This window comes from Urtica dioica, chromosome 8 (genome assembly GCF_054948205.1).
Source record: "Urtica dioica subsp. dioica isolate 48M chromosome 8, U.dioica_male_clone48M_v1_H2, whole genome shotgun sequence".
Taxonomy (NCBI): domain Eukaryota; kingdom Viridiplantae; phylum Streptophyta; class Magnoliopsida; order Rosales; family Urticaceae; genus Urtica; species Urtica dioica.
Window position 1 is genome coordinate 1884456 of NC_142763.1, and position 27969 is coordinate 1912424.

General features: G+C 34.1%; 5 protein-coding genes across 6 annotated transcripts; 3 read left to right on the forward strand and 2 right to left on the reverse strand.

Annotated features, from left to right (window-relative positions):
• Nucleotides 1–1577: 1577 nt before the first annotated feature.
• Nucleotides 1578–5671, reverse strand: LOC149387117 (uncharacterized). The gene is made up of 2 exons (XM_089621617.1): nucleotides 4257–5671; nucleotides 1578–2444 (listed from the first exon to the last, which is right to left on the reverse strand). The coding sequence occupies exons 1-2, from the start codon at nucleotides 5529–5531 to the stop codon at nucleotides 1578–1580; spliced, it is 2142 nt and encodes a 713-aa protein (XP_089477743.1). The 5' UTR covers nucleotides 5532–5671.
• Nucleotides 5672–10571: 4900 nt separating this feature from the next.
• LOC149387118 (bifunctional riboflavin biosynthesis protein RIBA 1, chloroplastic-like) lies at nucleotides 10572–15011 on the forward strand. Of its 2 annotated transcripts, none has more exons than XM_089623160.1 (7): nucleotides 10572–10826; nucleotides 12409–12712; nucleotides 12846–13067; nucleotides 13315–13637; nucleotides 13729–13858; nucleotides 14012–14308; nucleotides 14470–15011. In XM_089623160.1, exons 1-7 carry the CDS (start codon nucleotides 10672–10674, stop codon nucleotides 14704–14706), a joined length of 1668 nt encoding a protein of 555 aa, XP_089479286.1. In that variant the 5' UTR covers nucleotides 10572–10671; the 3' UTR covers nucleotides 14707–15011. The 2 variants fall into 2 exon arrangements, with proteins under 2 accessions (XP_089479286.1, XP_089479287.1); XM_089623161.1 differs by lacking the exon at nucleotides 10572–10826 and adding an exon at nucleotides 11362–11599.
• Nucleotides 15012–17361: 2350 nt separating this feature from the next.
• Nucleotides 17362–17948, forward strand: AGP1 (arabinogalactan protein 1). The gene has a single exon (XM_089621503.1). The coding sequence runs from the start codon at nucleotides 17403–17405 to the stop codon at nucleotides 17721–17723; it is 321 nt and encodes a 106-aa protein (XP_089477629.1). The 5' UTR covers nucleotides 17362–17402; the 3' UTR covers nucleotides 17724–17948.
• A 3228-nt stretch (nucleotides 17949–21176) lies between these two features.
• On the forward strand, nucleotides 21177–23916 carry LOC149387120 (uncharacterized). Its single transcript, XM_089621620.1, has 2 exons — nucleotides 21177–21632; nucleotides 23381–23916. Exons 1-2 carry the CDS (start codon nucleotides 21261–21263, stop codon nucleotides 23783–23785), a joined length of 777 nt encoding a protein of 258 aa, XP_089477746.1. The 5' UTR covers nucleotides 21177–21260; the 3' UTR covers nucleotides 23786–23916.
• Nucleotides 23917–25989: 2073 nt separating this feature from the next.
• Nucleotides 25990–27964, reverse strand: LOC149387121 (uncharacterized). Its single transcript, XM_089624272.1, has 5 exons — nucleotides 27667–27964; nucleotides 27438–27512; nucleotides 27110–27189; nucleotides 26736–26938; nucleotides 25990–26348 (listed from the first exon to the last, which is right to left on the reverse strand). The coding sequence occupies exons 1-5, from the start codon at nucleotides 27876–27878 to the stop codon at nucleotides 26262–26264; spliced, it is 657 nt and encodes a 218-aa protein (XP_089480398.1). The 5' UTR covers nucleotides 27879–27964; the 3' UTR covers nucleotides 25990–26261.
• Nucleotides 27965–27969: the final 5 nt, after the last annotated feature.

A 27969-nucleotide genomic window follows, 5' to 3' on the forward strand; every position in this document is an offset into this window, starting at 1 on the left:
CCAACCCACTAAGACCCATTTATTAATCGTGTCTTAATGGATCATGTAACCCACGAACCCACTTAGACCCACAGACCCATTTAGACCACTAAACTCATTTGAACTCGCGAATCGGTTTAGGCCCGTAGACATGTTTACTTCAAAATATTGAAATTCTCTAAATCAAATTAAATAACAAATTAGTCAGAATAAGTAATTAATAAAAATACTCCATATACTCAACTAAGCCACCAACATAATATTTTTAATACAAAAGAGATGTTCAAACACAATCCATTGGGTCATTATGGGTCTTGATCGTGTTTACCCATTAACAACTCATTTAATATTCGTGTCTAATTGGATCTCAATGGGTTATCGTGTTCGTGTCGTGTTCACCCGTTATTTAATCGTGTTAATCGTGTTCGACACGGATGGATCCAGATCCATTTAAGGTCGACCCAAACCCATTTACACCGTGTCGTAACCGTGCCGTGTCTCGTGTACGGCCCCAAATTGCCACCCCTAGTCTCAACCTTGAATCCCGACATAGAGATTATTCCTAAACTATGACATTTTTAATACTTTAGGATCAATATATCAAATAAATTAAAATTAATTTAAAAATATGATTTTTTATGTGTTTATACTAAAATATCCTTAATAATATATCAATTTTATTTTTGTATTTACATTTGTTATTTATTTAATGATTGCAAAAGTTAGAATAGAAATCATCAATTTCGTTTGTTTGCGAAAAAAGTTGCAAAAGATGAATCGCACTAGAATAGTCATACACCAATCTTGTTGTCACCATGACTTCTCATCAACATATTTTTCGTAATTTTGTTGTCACCGCTTCTCTCGTTTAACAAATTATTTTTTAATCAGGTATCATCGAGATATAACTGCAATTTTATCATTTTGTTTTCAAGTCTACTTTTCCAACAAAAATAAAATCTATATATAGAGATAGAACGAAGATCCCCTCTATTCCCTTTTGTATTTTGGATTTTGGGGATCCTAGTCAGTATAAGATATTTTAACTCGTGAAGAATTGAAAAGGGTTAACTACGATATTCATTTATTCATTAAAATACTTTTACAGCTAAGGATGTTCTTACAATAGAGCAAAGAATACACTACAGAGTAACTTTTTAAAAGATATTTTAGTTTTTTTCTAAAATGCTGGAAGAAGTATTTTTAATTATTTGTTTCAACTAGTCAATTTTCTACATATATTTAAGAATACAATCAAGTTTCATTTTATTAGTAAAATAGTTCACCAAACTGAAATAAATTAATTAATTAATTTACTTTTAGTCTAGTGAGTTATTTTTCGAAATAAATTAAATTAATTTAATCAGTTAATTAATTTATTTGAGCCCGGTGAGCTATTTTTTTTTAATAAAATGAAACTTTTATTATTTAAAAAAAAATGGTGAATTATTGAGCAACTGACCTAATTACCCAAGTATTTTAGTAATTCAAACTTATTGTTTTTTTTATTATGAATCTCATAACGAGGAGTTCATCAAACTTCAAACAATAATATAAACGAAATAAATATATACAGCCAACAATTAAATAATAGTTATCTAATCAAGCAACTCGTCGATGAAATACTTCCCTCTGGATTTCGATGCCTTGCTTATGCACACTTTCATGAAATCCGACGCCTCGGACCTGCACTTTTCAAGGTTCTGGTAGTTTTCCTTGCACATCTTCAACCTGGCTTCAAGTGCCTTGATCTCGTGGGCCAGATTTTCGCGTGTCACTTGCTCGGACCGAATGGCTTCGTGACCCAAAAAAACACGCAGAGATTCTTCGAGATCGCTCAAGTATTTGACGAGAACAACCGAGTCCAATATTCTTTCAACGTAGCGAAAGTAGCAATGCCAATGTTTAATATCGTCCCTTGTAGTGTCTTCAACCTTAGTTCTGCTCATCTTGTCCATGACTAGGCATAGAAAAGTTGAGGCAAGACTTTTCATCGCCGGTGTCAAACGCGTGGAATTAAACCCCAAACCATCTCCGTATTTGGTAAGCAATGTCTTGAAAATGTGAGCGAGAGTCTTCGGTACCTTGCAGCCTTGAACATCTCTTACCTTTTGCCTTAAATACTTGTCATCCAATCCCCAACCTTCCGACATCCTGAAATATATCACCTCCCTCCGAAAATTTCCAAGCTTAGAAGGACCAACTTGAAAAAGCCGTTGAACTCCGTGGAAATTTCGGTCCAAGAGTTGAGAATTGCGGCCCTCAGAGGATTGATAAAATCCTAGAGTGAGGTGGTCATGCTTTGTGAGATCATCCAACTCTAACTTTTCCGATTCAGTCAGTGTATTAATTATGTCCATCATGGTAAATTCCTGATCTTCATCGTCCTCGACTTCTTCCCACCGAGACTCTCCCAGGGCAATGAGCTTAACTTTTTTTGGATCTCTTTTAATCACCTTCATAATCTGACGCACGCAACCAAAACTAGCTAATCAAATATAACTGTATGATACAAATATAAATATCAAGAGTTGACATATTCAAACAAATTCCTCATAGCTCGTTACCTAATAACTTTCTTTTTATATGTACTGGACTAAAAGTCTAAAACAATTTTTTTTTTTACTCGTGACCATTTCTTTGCTGACACAACATATGGACTTTTTCAACAAATTCGGGATTTTTGTTTGATTTGTGATCTAGCTTAAGAATTCTCAATTACGAAATTACTATTTGATTTAGCTAAATAGTCAATTTAAAATAATGATTTTTCAAAATATATAATTTGTCTAAAATTAGTGAAATAATCAAAATAAACAATAATCAAGTTTCAAAATATTTTTTGACACTAGATTTTTTTAAAAAAAGTGATAATTGGTTATAATAATCATAATTTTTTTTTAATTTTTATGTCCATGTTTTTTACAATATAATTTTAACTACTTTGTTGAAAATTTGAAATTTTAGCTATTTTTACTAATTAATTAGTTTTGAATTACTATTTTGTATAATTTTTTCATACTAAATATCGAATCTAGATCCTCTATCCCTTTTGGTGTCTCTCTTTGTGTCTGTCCAATCAAAATAAGCCAATTTAATCATTTTAATTTATTTTTAAATAAATATAAACAAATAATTAAATATAATGATAACATGACTTATTTTGATTGGAAGGACACCAAATGAGCACCAAAAAGAGAATGGAATATCCGAGTTCCTAAATATACAAAATAAAACAAACTTTTCAAGCGCGCACGCGCACACGAAAAAAAAAGGTTTAATTTCCTTACAAGCCATTTAATTAAAAAGTCTCACTCCTCATAAGTATCCATCCCATATACTATTGGACTAAAGAAGCAATAGTTTCTATAAAGTTTTTGGTACGATGTTACATTTGTTAACATTTCTATGAAGTTTTTGATACTATGTGATCTAAAAATTAATGTGGTTTTCGACATAGTCTAGTTGATAATTTCACACCACTTTTAAAGTGTAGGTCGTGTGTTCAATCTCCACTTGTAGCAAAACTGCCTTAAAAAAATAAAAATTAATTATTTCAAAACGTTTAAATATTTGAAGCATATTCTTTATTTTGTATTTCTTTTAAAAAAAAGCTTGAATATTGTATATTTTAAATAAATTTTAATGTTTAAAAGAAATCATTTTTTTCTCTAAAAAAACTAATATATTAAATTACATTTAAAGTTTTGTTTTTTATAACAAAATTTAGAGACTATAGATGCGAATAAGGTGAAAAAAATTCAAAGACCATCAAAGTAGGGGTATAAATGTAATAGGACTTCAAAATAGGGATTAAAAAATAGTAATAAGTGAGAATTTTCATAAAAATATGTATGGAACACCTAAGACACTTTGTAAACAAGCATTGATCAATTGTGATCAAGCTTTGAGTGTATTCTTTAGGATTCTCGGATTGAACTTGTGTATAATTAAGATTGAAGCTAGTGGATCACAAATATGGTGTCTCTCGCTCTAACCAGATAATGATTCACATTGAATCTGAGCCATGATAAATTCTCTTGTCCTTATTCTATTTTATTGTTCTTGATTTCTTGCGCGGGAAGTTATTCTTGGTTTTGCATTTGATATTTATTCTGTGTTTGTTTTCGTTATTCCGTGTTATTATCTAACATGTATTATTGTCTTCTCATATAAATATCCATATACAAATATAATTTTTGACACAATCAACTAATTTTCCTAACTTCACGTCATATCACACATATTTTCTACAAGAAATTAGCTTTGATACATACCTCGGAAAGAAGGCAGTGGATATGAGCAACATACTTGCAGTCCCGGCAGTAATAAACCCGAAACTCTGGATCTCTTTCTTCTTCGCACGCATCACAATAGTGCTCGTCGGAATACTCTTCTCCGATGGTGGAAGCTTCGACCAGGATGAGAGGATGAATGTGGTACTCGTAGGACACCTGAGCCGGCAAAGGCCCGCATAGAAAATGAACGTCGAAAGAACATCCCATTTCCATGCATCGAAACAGGAGAGACTCTGTCCGAACAACTTCTTTAGGAAGGACGACACCATCATATTTCTCTTTGTAAGATTTTTGACACCTGTCGCAGCAAAGAGAGAGATATAAAGGGGCCAAATCGAGCACGTGGTCATCGCTCCGACAGTCCACGGTCGTCGCAGAAACGAATTCCGAGCACAAACTGAAGCTGCAGTCTCTGTAAGATTTCTGACACGCATTGCAGCGAAGCGAGAGAGGTAATGTGACCAAATTAAGCGAGTGGTCGTGGCTCTGCCATGCACTCACGATGGTCGCATCGGAAACAGAAGCGCATTTCGAGCACAAGTTGAAGCTGCATGGTTTCGCGCTGCAGGCGAATCTGAGCCACGAGTCTTCTCTGCTGCACGAATTGCACGGTCGGGGCCTGCTGATCTCGATCTCGAGAGGATGTTGCGGGTGAAGAGGATGAGAGATTCTCCGGCGGGGAAGGCTTTCGACGCATGATTGATGGAAGAAGTTGTCGCATCCACGGCAGGAATAGGCCGGGCCGGACCGGGGAGATAGGCACGCAAAGCACCAAGCCTGTTCATCCGATCTTTTGAGAGAATCGGAGACGAGCTCCATCGGACGGCAATGGCAGGAGAATCGGATGGTTTCGTCCGGAGCCACCGTCAAGGATGGGAACGGGACAGCGGAGCAGGCCATGTGCAAGTGGAAATCGGGGCACTGGTCACACGTGTAAGCGTAGTGTTGGCCGGGAGCGAATGGGCGGTCGCAGTAACCACAGCGAACAGCGTTGGTGGTGCTGAACGTAGTTGAGTTTGAGAGCGTGAGAGAGTGGCGATCGAGAGAGTGGAGCGGGTGAGCCGCGATTTGTTGTGGCAAATCGCCGCATCTTTCGTGGATCACGTATACGCAGGTGCAGCAGATGTAAACTCGCTCGCCTGGTTTGATTGCTACATTGCACATCCCACAGGCAAGTTTTAGAAAGGATTTGAAGATCCAGGAAGCAAGCTCTCCATGATTTGTGTGACTGAAATGCATAACCATATCTGCCATCTCTCTCTCTCAATGATATGCCTATTTAGACGGTGAATATTGTTTGTATATCTTTAAGGAAAATTCAACAAAGCGCCTATCATGGTGAATGTATATATATACATAGTGATTTGATGGTATCATATATATCTCACTTACCACGGCACGTCAAGTAGAATTCCTCTTGAATTCTCTTCGTTCTTTGAATAAAGAACTAGATTACGTAACCTGTCGAACAACTATTATTCTGATTACCCTCTTTTTTTCTTTTTTCTTTTTTAAATGGAGTATATAATAAGTGTTTATATTGTAAACGCCAAGTATTATTCTGATTAAACCCTACCCTACCCTCTTTTCTTTTTCTATTTTTTTTTCCTTTTCTTACTTTTAGACCATATAATCAATTCTCAGTGCCTTCTTCTTAAACCTTTATTTAAAAAAAAAAAATGTATTTAAGAAGCATTCATTCTCATGAGAATTATGCACTACTACATATAGTAGATTTGAAGACTTAGGCCTTTTTATATTTTAAAATATTTTATGTTTTATACATAATAATATATTTTATTATAAATATTTATAAAATATATTATAAAAAAATTGGGTCTTATACATAATAATTTTATTTTTGAGGTTTTTTTTATTTTTTTATTTTAGGTCTTTTTTGGGCCTATTTTTTTCATTATTTGAGGGTTTAGGCCATAATAGCTTAAATGGCCATAGGGTTGAGCTGGCCCTGTATGTAAGTTAGGTTATTTAGTAGGGGTTTATTTTTTATTTTTTAAGGGGGGTAATTTATTATGCTTTGGTTAAAGTTTCACTTTCACGTAAAGAATTCCCTCACCAAAAAAAAAAAAAAAAAAAAAAAAATCACGTAAAGAATAACTACAGCACTGCATGCTTTCCCTTTTGCTTTTAAGTTTTTTCAAAGGACGAAGAATCACAATATGTTAATTAACTGCTAGACAACGAAAGAGATATATATCTTACTGTATTTTGTGCTTTGTGCTACATTTGTTTTCAAATTAGTATAACATTCCACACTTACGAAGCCAGGAATTTAAATTAGGAGGGGCAATATACCGAAAAAGTTGAGGGGGGCTGATTTATAAATTTTTAGGGTAAAAAATATTAAAAAAAAAAAAACGGTCCAAAAATGAAAAAATAAAAATAAAAATTTGATGGGGGGCTATAGCCCCCTGTGTTTCTTTACTGGCTTCGTGCTTGCACACTTATATAAGTGAGATTCATTCACATTTATTTCGACTCTTTAATACGAGAATCAACGCTTGTTGTTGAGTTATTTGATAATTTTTAGGTGCAAAAAGCAAAAGAGGGTTATGGTGCGAAAATAAGCAGATTTAGAGCTAAAATGCACAAAAAACAATCCCTAAAGCCAAAGTCAAAGCTGGAGAAGAAGTCAACCTAGTCTCGCACGTCGCGCAGCTTCAGAGCGCAACGCGCTGGTAGACTTCAGAGGAGCGCAACGCGCAAGCATCACCCAAGAAGCACCAAAAGTTCTCTTAGTGTATTTTATATGATTGACTTCAATCTCTCGCGAATTCTAAAGGCGAATTTGTATAAACAAATTCGATTTTATGTCCATGAATATCGCAACTAAACAGACGCGTGATTAGTTTGTTCTTTCGCGCGAGAGGCAAAGACTCAAGTACCTTGATTTTTTAAGTAGTTTGAACCAATGATTGACTTACCGCAGAAACCGATCGGAAACCGCTTTACCGGAGAAGATCGATATCGGTTTGTTAGTTACCGTTTTCGTTCCAATTTACCAGCGCTTTCCGGTGGTTTTCGTTCGTCGCAGCTTTTTTTATCAACTTTTCTTGGTTTTCGGTAGGTAAATTTTGGGGGTTTTTTTTCTTTTTTTTTTTAATAATTTTTTACTTTAATCCATGATTTCAAGGGCATTACTACAAATTTCATTTTTTGGTGCGTAAGGTTTGAGTGTTACGAAGGCCATGATTTGTGTCTGAAATGCACATATATGCCATCGATTTGTGTCTGAAATGCACATATATGCCATCTCTCTCTCCTAATGATATGTCTATGTAGACGGTGACTATTGTTTGTATATTTTTTTAAGGAAAATTCAACAAAGCGCCTATCATGGTGAATGTATATATAGCATATATATACATAGTGATTTGATGGTATCATATATATCTCACTTACCTCGCCACGTCAAGTAGAATTCCTCTTGAATTCTTAACTTTCTTTTAATAAAGAACTAGATTACATATATACATGCAAATAACTTTACATATATACTCAGTTTCAAATAGCAAATGAATTCCACCTAAGAAATAAGAGTTTAGAAAGTCTTTTATATTTCGATGTCAATATTAATTGTTTTTATTTGTAGAAATCTGGAAGCATAATTTCCAGTTATGCAACTTATATATTTTAAAACATATGGGTATTACTTTAAATATTCATGTCTATAAAAGGACTTTCAAAAAGTATTCACGGCTATTGAGAGAAAAAAAAAAGTTCCCACTAAATATAAGCTATTTAATTAAGAACGTTCTAACTTATTAGTTTTTTTAAAACTTATAATTGTGAAATAGCCAACGTTTTAATAATATTTGATAATTAACCAATCATTGATGCAATAAGACATAATTACCCTCATTTTTTCCCCTAATTCTTTACCAAAAATAAATTTAATGAAAATAATTTATCTATACATAAATACTCTCTCTCTCTCTCTCTCTCTCTCTCTCTCTCTCTCTCTCTCTCTCTCTCTTTTCGTTACATTTTTAGCCATAACAGAGGTGTAAAAAAAAACAGCATCTCGCAGTTAATAGTCGGTAATAATTGTTAATAGGTTTCTGGAAACCTATTAACAGTTATTACCGACTATTAGTTAAAGCATAAACCTATTAACAGATATTAACGACTATTAACTGCGGTTTTTATGTTTTTGACCTTTGTCCATGGCTAAAAAAATGTGACGAGAGAGAGAGAGAGAGGGGGGGGGGGGGGGGGGGGGGTGAACGTGAAAATAGAGAGAGAGATAGAGAGATAACTGAGATCCTAATAATTATGGATTTTGAATAATAAATTAGATTTTATTAATTTTGAAAATAAATTATATTAACTAATTAATAAGTGTACAGATGGTATAAACAATGTGCCACATAAGCAGAATGACTATAAATCAAAAAAATCTGAAACGTATGACAGAATGAAATTTTTAGGTTTGAATTGGTTTAGTCAGTTGCAAAACTCGTCTCATTAATATCAAATAAATAAATGTCCCATTTTGAATATTAGTAAATAAAAAAATAAAAAGAAAATCATGCCGCAACTTCTCCATTTCAGTTATCTACCATTATCAATGAATCCCTAGAAAATCGTTTCAGTGCCTAAAATAAAAATCAATTGAATTGTGAGCATAGACAAGTCACGCGCCTTTCACACTGCCTCGCTGAGTCACCTTCTCCGTCGTCGACCCTCGCCGCCACTCCGATTTTATTCTCTCCTTTTTCAGACGTCTAACAATGGCCCACCAAAAGCTCAAACGCCGCTCATCCACAAAATTAGTGACCAGATTTAGAGATTATAATATATAGTTTTATATCTTATATGAAATTAATTTCGTGTTTTTAATGGTCTGAAATTTATTAGTGTTTTTTTTATTTGGAATTGATGTTCATATGGAGTGACCAATAGGTTAATAAATATGATGCCTTCAATTGCTTTGAGAATATATCATTTTGTGTAGTGTATGAACATTTTTTTACGATTTATTTGTCAACCTCTCTGAAAATTTTGACTTCCACCGCGCAGGCGCTTTGAGATGAAAACCATGATTTGAGAAGTCAGTCTGTTGCTGATATTTGTGCATCAGTGTACCTCGGTGTTGGTCACGGTATATATGTTTAGATCGCACATAGGGAAAAACTGTAATTTGTGTATACTTTGCTTTGGTTTCAAGCCATTTGTGCTTTGTGTTTTCAATCTCATAAATTGAAAAGTAAACTCATTATGCTTCTTTTTACGACATGTAGACCTCCCGATTCTTTTTTTTGAAGGCGTAGACCTCCCAATTCTTATATACATTTTAATATATTTTTTAATATTTTTATGATTTCAGATATAATACGCGTCATTATTTCTTACTAATACAAATGTCTATAAAAAGTATCTATGTAAGTAAATAAGGGAACAAAAAAACGTCTCCATAGCTAACTATCCACATCATCATTTAAAAAAAAAAAAAAACAGTCTTCAAAAGTATTTATATGTGACATGAAGAAAATGTCTCAAAAAATGACTTCACGTTAGCGTTTTTTTGTACCCACGTAGACCATTTTTCTAAGACGTTTCTAAAAATGTCGTAAAAAATATACTTTTAAATCACTTATTTAGGGGTCGTTTTCTGACTTTGAATTTTTTTAAATCATGTTTTTGATGTCTTAAAATCTAATATTTGTAATAGTGATGCATGTAAGGCTAGCTCTTTCGTTACCTATTAGAATCACTATTATATATATAGCAACATTGATACGGTTTTCGTACTTTTCACAGTCATTTAGCTCTGGCATGTTGGTGTTTTCATGCTACCTCTACAGCTTGGTTTATCACACTCTAAGGATAAAGGAAAAATAACATTAATCTATTCAAAATAAATAGAGAATCTACTAAAAAAATAACAAACGGTAAAAAAAATATCGACTATTACTTGCTTTGACTGGTCAAAATGCTCTTTTAGTCAAGGTCAACGGTGGAAAGCAGATGGAACAAGGAAGGAAAGTGATAAACATGATGAAGGAAAGTGATCGAGTTTGCATTTGTAACCTTCGTCAAATTTGACCCTCAAAGAAGGTATTTGAATTTGAGAGACAGTACACGAATAAAACTCATCATATCCCATATCATTTTGCTTCCAATTGTATGGTCGAGGAATGGGATAGTTGGTTGGTGTTTCTAAATGGGGTCCACACGTGCTGACGTGGTTCACACCCATTTTCCGTTTTCTTGCCAAATTTTCAAGTGTCAACCGTCGGATCACTATAAATGTAAGAAACACACATCTTTTGGGTTTTCTTTTTTCTTATACTTGTTCGCTCTTGTTCATCTTGTCTTTGCGACTTTGCCTAACAAAAATATTCATTATTCTTTTAATTTTGCTGTGAACATGTATTTATCTTCTCCTTCCCCTCTCTCTCGAACTGAGATCGATGGTTTCTCCGAAGCGGCGTCGTTTAGGGCTCTAGAATCTTTCCGACCCTATCAAATCTCTCAGATTTCCAACCAAGATAGTCCATATCGGCGTCGGTCCGGTCCATACAGGTAGATTTTTGGATTCTCTCCCGCTCGATTTTTTTTTTTTTTTTTTCTCTTCGTGTGAGTAATATGTTGCATGTTTTTTTGCTATCTGATTATGAGAGGATTCGGGATTTATTTTATAATTTGATTTTTAGGTTTGTGTAAACGTTTTTGGCTATTTTATAATGTAGTTGATTATTTTTTTTAGAAAAAGACCTTCAAATTGGACATTATCCGCTTCCTAGAAATAAACTACGGATATTCTCTAGTCTATGATCTAAAAAATTTCTCCAGGAATATTCAATGAACAAGGTTGAGGGTTGAGACCATTTTTTTTTTTTTTTTTTTTTTTGTAGTTAATTAGATTACCTATCTATTTCTTTCTTTCTTATAAACCCAAAAACGCTTTTTTCTTCCTTTTTTCTAATTAAACCCACCACGATCCTATTTGGCGTCCATTCATTGGGTTGTGACACAGAAGAATTACCGTCACGCAAACCTCTCTCTTTAAATCGCCGGTACTTAAATAGCTCATCGTCAATACGACATCTATTTTCTTCCTAACTTCTTTTTTCCAATTCGCTTCTTCTCCTAATTTCATTATAATCTATATACACGCCTGCGATAATCTAGAGAGAAGCGAATTGGGTTTCGAGGCTCCAAAAATCATCTCTCGTACGTGTTTCTTAATCCGGCTATTGTTTAGTCAAATAGAAGAATATAACGAGTAAATCCCAGTCGGCAATGGCTTCCATGAACCTCTCATCTCCTTCCACAACCGCTATTTCACGCCTTCAGTGAGTTTTTTTCTTTTCGTTCATGTCTCTGATATGATATCGGCTTCGATTTTATTTTTCTTCTCGGTTTTCGATCTATGTAGAGCCCTCTGGAGACTCCTCGTTAGGAATTAGCTCTTCTAGTCTTTGTGGTGATTTTTCAATAATTTGGTTTTCGTTTCCTTAGCTTTGAAGTTTGAACTCAGGATAAAAGAACGAGTTCTTATCTCAATCTGCAGAGAGAACTTTGAGCAGATAAGATGGAATTGAATGTTATATCTAAAAACAAAAAAAAAACTAAATTAATTGCTAGGACTTTGTAGTGACTTTACTATGAGGTTTTTCTTTCAATAATAAACTATAAGATTGTTGCATTCAGAAACATGTTTTCGCTATTCTTTTTTTCCTAGGAATTTCTGTTACCAGGTATCATAGTTTGTCTTTTCTTTGATGAGATTTTTTGATCAAAAAATAAATAAAAATCTTCCCTTTACCAAAAAATATCCTATTTTCACATCATATAAAAACAACGAAGGCGTTTTCCATACCAGATTAGTTACAGAGAGAGAAAAGTAGACTTTCTGATACGTCCCAAACAATTTTCAATCTGATGGGATTATTCATGTAAATTATACTCTGTGGTGTTATAGTCAGACAGTACTACTACTTGGCAATACATGCTTTAATAAAGTATTGAAAGAGTGTATCGATTTGGATAGAACCTTTTCGCATCAACGAGTTAAACTTCTTAAGAGAATGTGTTACAGACCAACCAATTTTTGATACATTTAGGCTAATTTTCTGCTTTCTCTGACCATTTTGTTTTGCAGGACTTCCAAAAACGTTAAATTATTCAGTAATTTGCAGGCTCAAAATCTATACTTGACTCGGCTAGGCGGTAAATCATCACTTAGTGTTAGATATCCGGGGGTGACTAGAGCGGCTCTGGTTTCGGGGGACAGTGACACCTTGGCATATTCTAATGGCAACGCGGTCGCATTAGGAGCACTTTCGGCGGATTTTGCGCCGACCACCGACGGATTTCCCGTCGACAACGGCGAGTTCGATCTTGATCGCCCCACAGAAGGGTTTGCTTCGATTCCCGAGGCCATCGAAGATATTCGCCAAGGAAAGGTAGAAAATTTATTCTTCCGCGAGTTCAAAGCCAGTCGCTTTCGGGGCATTCCTTTTTGCCTCTACCACGATAAAGGTTTTGATCGACTGATTGATTGATCGATCGTGTATATTTCTTTGATTGGAATGGCAGCTTGTATTGGTGGTCGATGATGAGGACAGAGAGAACGAAGGAGATCTGATAATGGCGGCGGAGTTGGCTACGCCTGAAGCCATGGCTTTCATCGTGAAGCACGGGACGGGCATAGTTTGCGTGAGCATGAAAGGCGAAGATCTCGAGAGATTACAGCTTCCTCTTATGGTCAACGACAAGGAGAACGAGGATAAGCTCCGCACCGCCTTTGCCGTGACTGTGGTACGTATTTTTTTTTTCGTCAGAGTTTTCATTCACATCCCCGGTGTTTTTAAAATCAATCACTATCATCCCCTCAGTTTTATATTTATTCACTGTAAAGGTGAATTTAGCAAAACTAAAGGGGTGATTGTGACGGCAATAAAACTCTTAAAATTTGTGGACTTTCTCACTAATTATTGAAAGAACCGGGTTTTTCTGTTTGTGATGGACTGTTTCTCAATGTGTGATCGCGTTTGTGTTGTGTTAGGATGCAAAGCACGGTACAAGCACGGGCGTGTCGGCTCGTGACAGAGCAGTAACGGTGTTGGCTCTCGCCTCGGGGGACTCGACGCCTCAAGATTTCAACCGTCCGGGCCATATATTCCCGCTCAAGTATAGAGAAGGAGGCGTGTTGAAACGAGCCGGCCACACCGAAGCTTCTGTTGATCTCGCCGTGCTGGCGGGCTTCAGGCCCGTCGGGGTTCTCTGTGAGGTCGTGGACGATGACGGTTCAATGGCCAGACTTCCGAGGCTCCGCGAGTTCGCGCAAAAAGAGAACTTGAAAATCATTTCTATCGCCGATCTGATAAGGTAACTGACATTTAAATTCTTTGAAGCAATTTTTTTTTTTGTTTCGAAATGTGATTTGTTCTCTGATAAAATTCTATTTCGGGGTTTTCAGATTTAGGAGAAAGAGCGATCAGCTGGTAGAGCTTTCTTCGGCTGCGCGTATACCCACAACTTGGGGTCCGTTCACATCCTATTGCTATCGATCCATCTTAGATGGTATCGAGCATATTGCAATGGTCAAGGTGAGAATCAACTTCTTCTTCTTTATTTTTTTTTTTTTTTTTTATGTTTTTTAGTTTAAAGTATCAATTTTTCTTTCTCCTTTACAGCGTAGAGACCGATTTTTTATTTTTATTTTTATTAATACCAACATTTTTTTGGTGGTGGGAAAAAAGGGAGAGATAGGGGACGGGAAAGATGTTTTGGTTCGGGTACACTCGGAGTGCCTCACGGGAGATATATTTGGGTCGGCGAGGTGCGATTGTGGGACCCAACTGGCGCGTGCGATGGAGCAAATCGAGGCCGAGGGCAGGGGCGTATTGGTCTATCTGCGTGGCCACGAGGGAAGAGGCATCGGTTTGGGCCACAAGCTCCGAGCTTATAACCTTCAAGACGACGGACGCGACACCGTCGAAGCCAACGAAGAGCTTGGCCTTCCCGTAGACTCTCGTGAATACGGCATCGGCGCTCAGGTAATTTCCAAATTAAAAGCAATTGGGCTATATAGGACTTTCAAGCTTAAAAGGCCATGTTTGGAACCTAAGAAATGCTAACAGAAGAAGAAAAAGTATGAAAATTCGGGTTTCAAACGTAAGTCTAAGCATTGGCTTGTTTGATCTTTTGCGTGTTGCAGATACTAAGAGATCTCGGTGTTCGGACGATGAAACTGATGACGAACAACCCTGCAAAGTACGTCGGTCTCAAAGGCTATGGCTTGGCTGTGGCGGGACGGGTTCCATTGATAAGCCTTATCACAAAGGAGAACAAGAAATATCTCGAGACTAAACGGGTTAAGATGGGTCACGTTTACGGTCCCCAAGCTAACAGCCGATCATCAAATCTCAACGCTGAAGCTGGCTCAGACAGTTGAATGAAATCCTAATTCATTAATGCCAATAATAACTTGAAGTTATTACTTTTTGTTATTAAGCCTGATTTGTTCTTTCTCAGAACACAACTGGAGATTCTTGTTGTCTTTAAATTTATTTTTAATTTTTTTTTTTTTAGCAGGCGAGAGTAATAAATGCCATATTCATTCAAATTACTTTACACCTTACAAGAATGTAGCTCTTCTCAAGAGTAGACAATGAATAGAGTTGGTGAAGATTCTAAAGATGTAGAATCCCCTTTTAATTTTATCAATAAATATATGGGTCAGTTGATATAAAGTATAAACGCCGTTCCTTGGACCAAAGGCTGGTCAGGTTTCCTTGAAAAATACTCCACAATCAAAAGGTGAATAATTGTTTTGAAAAAGAAGAAGTGGAAGGAAATTGAGAAGAAAAAAAATGACCGAAGATTGAAAAAGAAAAATAAAAAGAAAAAAAATCTGTATGGATGAGAATCATGCTGATGTGGTGAGGTTGAAGCCTTTTATACTTTCAAAAGGATTTAAGATTGGACCATTTTATAATTGAGACCTTCTTTTTTGTTTTATGGAAAGCGATGAGACTCCTTTAAAGGAGCACAAATTTAGTTGAATAAATAGACCTCATCATGTGTAGGTTTTTACGTAAAATGTAGACCACTGTGACGAGTTGGTACCTATAAATTTCATGAGCTTACACGAGAAAATATGTGGGACTGGGAAAAGTAGTTGAAACGTTGTTATGACTAATACTCATTTGAAACTAATTAACATGTTAAATAATTTAGATTCAGCTAAACCAAAAAAAAAAAAAATCACAATAAAAATTGAATTCTTCTGTGTGTATAAATTTAACCACATTGCACACAATCTATATCCAATGTAAATATTATGTTTATAGTGTCAACAAATATTTAAAAACAATGAGAGCGCAACACAAAGAACATAAAAAAAATTAATTTTTCTGGAATACGTGGTTAAACTATTAATGCACCACTGTGTACTCGCACCGACATGTTGATGCACAACATTACCGTTTTCACGCGCATAAAAAAGCTTCATCAATCAAAATAATTGCGGTTTAAGTCAACATATAATTTGTTAATAACTATTACCGATTATCAATGATGAGCGATTATGAAAAAAAATTAAAAACCGAAATGTTACCGAAATTCGAAACCAAGAAAGTCATTAACCACTATGATTATCAGTTATTAACTATACACGGTTTATGAAGGAAAAAAATTAGAAACTTAAATATTAGTGCACAAAACCATAAATTTATTGATAATTATTATTGGTTATTAACTACAGGAGATTTAGAAAAGGGTGATATAACTAAATAACAAATTTTAAGTTATGAATTTGCAAAATAACCAAAGTTTGTCTTAATTTAGTGAAATAGTAAAAATATACAGTTTTCTAGTTTCAAGTTTTTTTTATCCCAAGAGTAATTTTTTTGAAAGTGATAAATTACTTATAATAATCGTAAAAAAAAATTAATCTTGCCTGTCAAAAAAATATTGAAAACGTAAATTTGGTTATTTTGCTGAAAAGTTGAAACTTTGACTATTTTGCTAATCAATAAGTTTCAAATAACTATTTTGTATAATTTTTCCTTTAGAAATTAAAAATTCATGCCGCCAAAAATTAAGGAGAGAGAGAGAGAGAATAAACGCGTGAGGGAGTTTCGGTATCCAGCAAGGAAATCTGCATCCGGATCGCTCTCCATTTCAATCAACCACACCAAAGACTCCATTGGCCGCGTTCCGACGCCAAGTCGAAACTCTTATTCTTCTTCACTATGGATTTGCTAGCAAGGAAGCCAAAACTCTGCGTCGTCTAGACTCTCAGTCACGTTTTTGGAAGAAGAGAGTCGATTGAATTCTACAGAAAGAAAGATTAAATGAAAACGTACGCACAATAAAAAAGATCAAAATCAATCAACGTCGATATATGGAATATAAAAATTAACCCTTACTAATTAATTAGAATCAGGGAATAAAAAATCAGAGAAGTTTGATGTGTAGGTAAAATGACTATTTATTTCTTAGAAATTGAAATATTGGCTAAGATGCAATCAATTAGTTTTATATGTGTCTATGATTCTAGTTGGTCACAAGTTCAATCCGCTTATTTTAACCAGTGAGGACAAATTCAATTACTAAAATTGAGCCAATTGGTAATTAATAATAACATGTGGTCTACTTCGTAATCTCCCTTAAACAAGGTTTTGATTTCGACGTACGATCTTCGAAGATACATGAACATCAGAACATGGTATAAAATAAATAACTTGATCTTCTTGTCGTTCCAAGCACCAAGAGACAAATAACCACGACTATCTTTCTCTACAACCGTAACGAGCGACAACGCCGATTTCCAATATATTCACTTAGCATGACGTGGCAATACACAATTGGCCCAATGATAATAATATTCCGCGGGAAACCGAACCCGTTACGTTGTAAGCACGTAATTGAAGAAACCACCTCGGACTAACATTTTTCCGGTTCCCTTGTCTCCTTCCTCAAATCATTGTGTTTCCTTTCTTCGTTCCCAAAACCCTTTTCCAGTTCATGAACCTAACCCATTTGGTCATGTATATTATATATGTCATATGTAGTGTGTTTCATGCCATACTTTAATAACTGATTATACAAATTACAAATCTCTCTCTCTCTCTCTCTCTCTGATATATGGCTCACTCAATCTCAGCCGCTCTGACTCTGACATTGTTCGCCGTGATTCTTATCGGCTCGGCCGTGGCAAACTCGCCGGCTCCGGCGCCTGCTCCGTCTATGTCGGCGCACAGCTCTCCATCTCCGCCTCCACCGGTGAAGGCAACTCCGTCTCCGTCCCCGTCGCCAGTGCTATCGGAATTGGCTCCGTCGCCGGAGATACACGATTCTCCGGTGGAGTCGCCTGAGCCTTCTGAGAGCGGTGCCGTTTGGAGGGGCTTGGGAATGAAAGGAGTAGCTGCGGTTGGAGTGGTTTCCGTCGTTTTGGTTATTGTTTAGTCGTTTTTGATTGGGTGTTTCGTTTAGATGTCGTTTAGATTGTTACTGTCGTTTGTTGTTGTAGAGTAGGAATATCTCACGTACGAGTAGTAGTGTATTTGCTGGTTGATTAATTTGCTTTACCTAGACAAGTAAGTTTACTTTAGACAAGTATTGTGTCGTTATTATTGAAATTGGAACCTTTTCTCATAGAAAATTTGCGTTTATTCAGCTTTATTGATAAGTATGTGCACCTTTTTTTTTTTTTTTTTTTTTTTTTGCTAGAAAGTATGTCCACGGTTTGTTTTGTTCTCTAACCGTTCCTCAAATTAGACCGGGACTATTTTAAACAAACAATTAGAATTGTTCATTCAGGCCATACCAAACTATTTAAGACAATAAACTAATCTTGACCAAGTCGTTTTAGACCTATACCGTCCGATTTAGTCCGTTTTATAATAATATCGTTTTGAATACCTTTAAAATTATTTTTTGCAAGTGAAACAAGTAAACAGATTATTTTTTTTAATATTAATGTATTATACCAATTAACATGTTTAAGTCAACTTAAATTAGGTTTAAATGCCTAGTCATTTAAAATAAATATATATAATAATTTAAAAAATAGAACCAGTATGATTAGAAGTTAAATGTTTTTTTTTAATCGGAGTACATGACCGTTTTAGATTAGTTATAAAAAATGTACCAGACAATATTGGAGTCGTTTTAAAAAAAAATTGGTGGTCCGAACGGATTTGCATTTTTCCAGTTATTTGCATACCCTAAACCCTAATTAACATTGGTCAAGTCAAGGTAAAATAATAAGAATGTGGTATATAATTAAGAAATATGTAATTTGTTGTCCCTCCATATCCTTCGAGCATGCGACCACAAGCACTCTTATCTCTCGTGTTACTCGAACGAATGAGTCTTGAAAACATGACTAAGTGCATGCACGCCGAGTTGACGAGAAGTTCCCATTTTCTCTTTTGAACTCAATATATGTTTCCCTTAAAAAAAAAACTATATTCCGAAAATACCTCTCCCTCGCTCTAAGGTTGGTGGCATTAGCTAACGAAGTAGCCGACGCCGAGACTATCCTAGAGGGAGAAAATCCAGGCAATTAGGGCCCAAACAAGTTTTATTGCTCTATTTGACCAAATGTTTTCGATTTCCTTCATCATAGAGCGAAATCAACTTTTATGTTTCAATTTTAATTCACAAATTTATGAAAACAACGGTTTTAATGTGAAATAACGGCTATTTTAAATCCTCTCAAAATATCAAAAAGTAAACAGTTATTTTTTTGTAAATGAAATTGTGAACTGTAAATAAAGTTATATAGAGCACAAAACAATAAACAAGTTTTTTTTTTAAAAAAATTGTGAACATGAAGAAAAATGATTGTTTGCTGCTATTCTTGCGATAAAATACAAAAAATGGCTACAATTAATAATTCCATATTTTTATTTGCTTATCAAATGAAAGTTATCATAAATTAAATAATATTATTTATAAAATATACATACCAACATATAGATTGAGTAAAAATATGTTCAAATTAAAATTAAAAGTAGTATCGTTCTTAATTTCTGTTATTTATATTTAACGTGAAACGACGTGAAAAGTTATTCACTTAATATATTTTGCAGCTTTCATCAATTTCCGCGTTTTCTTTAGAAAAAATAAAATATAAAAAAAAAAAAAAACAACTTCTTCCATACTTAAATGACGTATTTTTCTTCTTCATAAGACGCGTTCTACGAATGACTTGAATACCCATTAGTTATTACTTATTAGTCTAGTCTATCAACGCAAATGCATTATCAGGGATTCACTTTCCTAAAGGAATATGGTTGTGAACAAATGAAGGGTGTTTTGAGTAACTTATTCATTATCAATAATGATAAATAAATAAATAAACAGGAAAACTTCCATTCTTCTCTTAGCTTCAACTAGGCAAGGGTTGATTTTCTTTGTTATATATTTCTGCTTAAATTTTCAATGTAATCAATTATAGACTCGCGTTGTTATTGTTGTCGAATTGGCAATTCGATCGTCTTTTATCGGTAACTGTATATTATATGGTGATTTTGTCAGGGTTAAAATGTAGTTAATTTGTATGATCTATAATAAGCTTGCTTCCTTTAAAAGAAAATATTAAGCAAAACTGCTTATTTATTTTAATTTATTGGTTGTTTCTGCTGGAGTATGATGAAAAAGGTCTATTAATTTATTATTTTTGGTTGAAAGTTGTAGATGGACGTTTTCTTGCTGGCACACTCAAATGCCTACCAGTGAACAACTCATCATCTTTCCCAACTTATAATTCTTAGATTTTCTAAAAGAAAAGTAAAAAAAAGACTTGCATACGAAATTATTGCCCAATATTGGACAACTTTGTGTGTCACTGAAACACGTTCATGAATTTTTAACAAAGTAACAAAAACAATCCAGCTATTTTCTAGCCAATTTTGCCACTTTTGTTTGTGCTCCTCTAATTCAATTTGTATTCCATTCAAGTGTACTTAAGTTTTGATTTTCGGTTTTTTTTTTTTTTGGCTCGAAATTTTCGGTTTATTTAGTTCAACTAATCTGGCTAGTTATTAAAAAGAAATATTTAATGTCAATCTTTAAGAAGTCTTTGCATTTAAGAATATATTATGATATACTATGTTTTTTGTTGACGTTATGATGATTAAATAAAAATAGTATATGCAGATGATTTCAAGTGTAGTGTAAATTAATTTTTTAGAATAAGAAGTATCTACAGCTCACCTCCAATATTTCAATGAAGTGAAACATTACCATTTATATTAAAACATATATAATAAATCCTTGAAAGTTTTAATGTATTAATTTAATAAATCGTTGTATCATTGTATGGTATATTGGTATAATGGTATTTCATTAATTTTTTTTGGTTTCCAGTGAAAATTTACTGCAGTTTTTTCCCATATTTTATATCCATGCGAGATTAAAAAAATAAAAATAAAAACTCAATGAATGCAGTTTATTCCTATACACATAAAAAAAAGAAAAAAAAAAAAAAAAGAAGCAAAACAAAGAAAAATGTATAGACAGACCAAAACACAACCTCAATCCTTACCGTCGACCAAGTAACCGTTACAGCTAAGACTATTTACATCCAACGGTTCTGATTCTCCCCAGCCAAAAGGCCAATACAGCAACAGACTATATGACGTGTACGGTCCAGATGGGAGAGCAACAGACTACCAAACACCGCGTACGCACGATAGATCGGTTACTCGGTTACGTATGTAATTTGAGCTAAGTTATAGACTCGTAAAAGTAAGAGTGAAACACTGACGAATCTGCACCGTCGATTTGATCCAGGTAATCACGCGTACTTATTAATCCAACGGTCGTATTGACCCAGAACATTTGACTGAAAAAGTCTCTATAGAACTCAATAACACTTCTCTATAAATACCAGCTATTTCTCATTTTCTAAACTCATCAGTTCATTAAACAAACAACTTTCCATTTCTCAAAACCTCTCTCTCGAAATATATTCTTCCCCAAATTCTCTCTAAAATGGCTCGCCAAAGCTTCGCTATGATCACTCTTATGGCTGCACTGCTCGTGGCCTCAGCCGTGGCTCAATCTCCATCGCCGTCTCCATCTCCGACTCAATCGCCGCCGCGTAAGGTCTCTCCGACTCCGTCGCCTTCGATTGCTCCGTCTCCGTCAGTGACCTCCCCGGAGATTTCTCCCTCGCCGTCGACCTCCGACGTGAGCTCTCCTCCGGCTCCGACTCCCGAGTCTTCCGACCTATCACCGGCCACTTCGCCGTCGACGATCGCGTCGCCGCCGAATGCCGATGCTCCGTCGAACTCTGCCGTCTCCACTACCTTCTCCGTCGCCGGAACCTTCGCCGTCGCGGCATTCGCTTCCGTTTTCGTGATGTGAGAGACTTCGGATTGGTCCGAGATTCATTTTTTTCCTTCAGAGATTTGATTCGGTTTCGTTTATAGGGATTTGAGCTTGTTGATAAATTTATTTTCTGCTGTATCTCATTTATTTATTGATTTATTATTGGTTTGATTTTGTAATATGATTTGGTGATATTTGTTACTACTTACAGAGATTAATGAGACATCATTCGCTATTACTTCTTGCTTGATTCTGAAGCTTTCAATCATTGTGGAATTACATTCGCTTAGCCAAAACAATTTAATCAATTTATGACTATGAACTCAATAAATAATTTAAATTTAATAATAATTTTTTTTCCATGGAACACGTTGAAAAAAAAAGAGTAAAAGATCTCACACGCGTTTTTGATATATGATCTTAGCTATGTTTTCCTAACTGTCCATAGTTTTTTAAAACCATTCAAAATACGATTCTGTAATTAAAGTTCACAGAAATTAGAATTGCAAGTGTTCTAAAATTGGTGATTGGCTAAGTTTCCCTATTTGTTCAAATTTTTGTTAACCATTCAAGATACGATTCTGTAATAAAAGTTCACAAATTGCAAGTGTTCTAAAATTGGCGATTCTTGCCAATAATGACTTGTACGATTCTCTAAATCTAATCTACCTTAATTTTATTTCCCATATCTTCAGATTCTTGTCAATAAATTTATTTTAAAATCAAATATCAACCAGAAAAAAGATGTATTAAGATGCTTAATGCTTATTGGTCAAGTAAATATCAATACGTTCCTTGAAATTGCAGATCTCATTCTTTTTAGAATTTTTATTCCTAGTTTTTGGTGCTTTTCAATGACAAAAAGGAAGCTGCCTCAAATTTATATCAATATATTGATTTTCATTATACTTTTTTTTTAAGTGGCATATCTACTTTCCTTCAATCCGAATAAATATATAAAGCAATCAGCAAGTAAATATAGTTATAGTAAAGATGCCACCCCATATGAGTCATACAAGAAATTTAGTGGGCGGAATTTATTTATTTATTTATTTACATCCATTTAGCCAGTAATAAATAAATAAAATTTAAGTAAACGCGAGACAGTTGTCTTCATATAATCAACATTCAAGCCCATCTTCATAATTCAATTCTAAATTCTAATGTTTCTAATGCTAAGAATATTTAAAAAAAAAAAAAAAAAAAGGTAATCTCTAGTTTTTCTTTAATGCTTTTGAAATTGGAAATTTGCTCTATCTCTATAGCAGTGTCCAAATAGTCAAAGACTCCAAACAATTGTTTGAAGACCAAAACTGGAAAGACTAGTCTTCCTATAACGTGTATTACTTATTATGCATGTGGGTCCCATCGAAAAAAATGCCCGTTGTCAAAGGAAAGTCCTTCTTTCCACTCTCTCGACCGTTACACAAGAAAAAGCAAGAAAAATAATAATAAAAGGGAAACATAAATTTCATCTTTTTATTAAATTAGGAAAAAAACTCAATTAGCCAATTAATTTTTGTTGCTGATAGCGCAATCTCGAGGTCCTTGCTTACGTGTACGGCTCGATATCAACCCCACTATGTTTACCACGAAGAACGACTTTAAGGAAATAGACCGCGTATTTAGAGAAACAAAATCTTGACCGTCCGATCAAGTCGCGAAACGTGCCCCGAAGCAATCGGACGGTGCTCGACCCACGTGGAAAAAAGAAGGAAAGTACGTTCAATTTCTATCTATAAATACCAGCCTGAGTCGTCTTTCACTCCAAAATCGCACAGGCTCTCAGACAAACACAAAAGCAAAAAAGAGTTCTATCATTCTCAATCTCTCTCTCTCTCTCTAGGGTTTCACTTTCTCTCTCTATAATGGCCCGTCTATGCTCAATCCCCGTCGTTCTCGCGATCTTCGCTCTGCTCGTCGCCGCAGCTATCGCTCATTCTCCGTCTGCTTCTCCGGCGTCTTCTCCGACCAAATCTCATCATCATTCATCGAAGGTCTCTCCGTCTCCCTCACCGGCTACGGCTTCCGCTCACTCTCCGGCCGGCGCTCCGTCGTCGATCTCTGCTTCGCCTAGCGACGCTATTGCTCCGGCGCCGGCGCACAACGCCGCCGTTTTGAGCAGATCTTCTTTCACTGGTGTTGTCGCAGTTGCTTTCTGCGCTGCTCTCAGTTTGGCCATGTAGACTGTCTTTTTTTTATTGTTGAGTAACGAAAGATCTTATTTTATGTTACTTTTTTGTGTTATGTTTTTTTTCTTCCTATTGGAGGATTTAATTATTATATTGCAATTCCATTAGATTTATTGAATTATTTTGCAGTTATGGCTCTATTTCAGTTATCGCGTCTTTCAATATCTGTCGTTCCATTTTACAATCATATTAAATTTTATATAACCAAACCAGCTTCTTTTGATACGAGGGAATTAAGTCTTTCTTAGAATTAATTGAAGTTTTCCCTTGATTTGTTGTGGCATTAATTCGCCCCCTAATTGATTCTTGTTGTTTAAAGGATTATATTATTTAGTTGACTTATTAAAAAAAGCTTTAGATAATAGTGTTATCGAGTAGATATAATGAAGAAGCTCTCGCAAAAGTTATATTTCTTCATTGTTTTCTTGAGATTATTTAGTTGAAAATTGGTTCTGAAATTAAAACTAATAAGGTCTTTATTTTACATTAATGCATATGATGAATAATATATACACTCTATAAAACAGGCTGGCAAAATATTGATCAACTCATATTAGAGTTGACAAAATATTGATCAACTCATATTAGAGTTGACAATAATCATATTTGATAATACATATTGAAATATGTATTAGCGATTATAAATTTCAATAATAAAAATAAAAAAGGCTGGCAAAATATTGATCACTCGTATTAGAGTTGACAGTAATCATACTTTGATAATATGTATTAGCGACTATTTATTTCAAACATCAAAATACATGAATACATGAAGTGATTATTGATTCTAATAGGTAAACTTATGAATTTATTTTACGGAGATACCAACTAACGATTTACCAACGTATTTCGATCCATTACTGTAGCTACGTACTCTCTTGTTTGTAAAGAACAAAACTTAAAATTGTACACATGAGTAAAATTGTCTGAAAGCAGCAGCAATACCAAACTGGGCCTATATTACTTAAGTGAAAAGTAAACTATTAAACAAATAATTAATCAAAAGTATTATTGTGGTTCTGGATTATCTTGAGGCGCATAATCTTAGAAAATCTTCTTAATTTTAGCCGATCAAGACTTAAAACCAAATCTTGGATTCAATGAGCTGCTTCTCATAATAAATTATTTTAGACCTTCGAATTGTCCATTAATTTGACAAATTTTATTTCCCTTCTTGACTAGGATCGTAAATAACGCATTTCACAAGTCTATGGCCTTTTGTAGAAGTTTTAGAATATTATTAAACAGTAGCTGAATTTCTCAAGAATATTAGTCATATTTAATGGCCACGTAATGCATAGCTGTACATTAGCAAAACAGCTTAAAAGCCAAAATACCAAAGAATAAAAACAACATTTTACAGTCACTTATTGTGTTCATTATGTTCCGGGGAATATAAATGTATAAAATTAAATAAATGTAGTTATATACATATCCTCTTCATTTGTGTCGTTTATAAATATATATATATATATACATATTTTTGCGTGATTAATATATATGACAGCTTTAGAATCTTAAAAAAGCAAACATGCAATGCTGGATATTATTCTCAATATAGTTTTGTGCTGGACCCATCAATTTAAATTATTGTTATTTGCTTAGCACATCATAAGTTGCTCAAGTTTAGTCTCAACCTTATAAAATTTAAAGTGTAATTTTTTCTGTACAATAAATATAATATTTATATGTATGGTATGATAATGCTGAGTTGATTAAAACGACAAGATTATTAATTTGTTTGTTTGTCTTTGTTTACATAACGACAAGATTAATCTGTGGTTTGTAATAACGTATACCAATAATTATATTAATTCTTTATTCTTCAACTCATTAAAAGAAAAAAGAAAAAAAAACTTTATCTGAATCAACTTAGTAGTTTGTAATAAAAGTTATACCAAAATTATATTAATTATTTATTGTCAACTCATTTTATCAATAAGAGTTTAGCAGCTTTTTATTATTATTATTAAATTTTTTTTTTATTTTGCATAAACTTAGTAGCTATATAGCTAAGTTCCCATATTTTGCAAAATGGTCATAGTTTGACTAAAATAAGGAAAGTAGCCCAAAAAAAATCTTAAAAATATCTTTTACCATAACTATGAATCAAAAATAAAAATAAAATAACTAATAATCCTTTTAAGCTTCTTGACAAGAGGAACCAGAGATTAGAGAAGAATCATTTCATATTAAATTAAAATAGCAATCTAAAGAAAATGAGTACTTAATTGGATTACTTTTCTAGTACATGTATATATAGAGAAGGATCAAGAAAGTTCATTTGAAATAAATATCGATGATCTTTTGCTTCTGATTTTTCCCTTTATTTTACACTGACCTCGACAGATCGAGACACAATACATATAAATATTAATTTTCAAGAGCTTCTTTGGACATAATCAAAATAAAAAAGAATCACTTAAATGTACAAGAATATATGCTTCTGAAAAATTAACTCACTCTTAGTTTACTTCACTTTAGATTTAATCTTCATCTTAACAACCGGTTCAACCATAGTTTCCAAGTCTTCCAGGTCATGTTTCAACTCATCAACCTACATTAATAAATTTTCAGCCATATTTATGATCATTACAATTTTGGAGTAAAAAAAAAAGTAAAAGATATATGAAAGAAATAATTAAAAATATGAAAAAGCTCATTGTGGAAGATTGGCAGCCTTTTATGACATTTCTACAAGCCAAATAAGATGTTACTATGACTTAATTAAGAAAAAAAAAAGAGTGTAGTAATCCCAATACGTGACTAATATTACTTAGTTGTACATCAAATATATTAATGATTTCCAAGGATATTTATCCCTAATTCATATCTAATTAGTTAGGTACCCAAATAATTGTCCATCAATAATACTTTAGGCATGTTCATTACAAGAAAAGAAAAAAAAATGTCTATAATGATGTAAATGTAAATGTAAATGTACCTTGTGAATGAAGTCTATAGCAAGTTGAGCCTCTTTGGAAGCTTGTTTGGATACACGTTCAACCAATAACGCAGTTTGTTTTAGTTTGCCATTTTCCGGAAGAAAATCTGCCACATCCGATGAGACTTTCTCAGCCACTTTTGCTGTTTTTTCTATAATCTCCACAGCGGTTTCTACCTCATCAACCACCATTTCCGCTCTCCCTTTACCACACACAACATAATACATTATTGCTTTTCTCAATTATTGATATCACCATAAAAATATTCATGAGAGAGATTTGTCACATTGTGCAACTATATATGAGACTAAATCTCATGAAAATTATCTTTGGAGGAAGGAAAAAAAAAAGACACTGAAAGGCACCTATATACCTTCTATGGTTTGCAATTTTTTGAATTTCTCTTTCGAAAAAGGTGCAATAGTTAGAATAGTGCCCAAAAGCCATCTTGCCCTGCAAATGTTATTTAGACGATATGGAATTAGCGGTTAAGGATAATACTAAAATCCTCCAATTATAATATTTTTCCGTCTCAAATTGTACTATAAAAAGTCACAAGATAGAAATGTTTAATACATCATATATAATTGCTTATCAAAACTTTATGAGTTCATATTAGTAGTGAAAATGAAAGCAAAGAGTGTGATCTAAAACATTGAGCTCAAATATTTTCTTAACTTAAGAATGGAAGAAATTCATACCAATTCGGAAAACGAAACCAACGAGAATCCGGCCAGACACGTGGTTGAATCTTTTCCCTTTTATCCTTACTTAGCCTGTTAGTTAGTGCATCGAATCAGCATAACAAATGTAAACAAGATATCCTTCAATGCCGAAGAAGAAGAGAATCAATATTCAGAAGAAAAAAAAGGAAAGAAAATATTGATTTTGAAGTGTATATATACATATATAAATAACATTAAATATTACATTGTGGAGCCAAATGTTGTCCACTTTTCTCTGCTGGTGCTGAACAATTGCAAACCTTGGTATTGCATGGAATATCCATACCGGCCAATATTTTTTGCTTTTGGTGAATAATAATTTCTCCCCAAAGATGTAATATTTCTAGAGAAGAACAATCTATCTACCATGCTTCGCAATTCGTAACAACTCCGATAACGCATAACGATTTTGGACATGTTGATTGATATCTATCTATCTATATATCTATCTATATATAAATATATATTGGATTATAGTATTGTGTTACTTTCAAGCTTCGGTGTATAT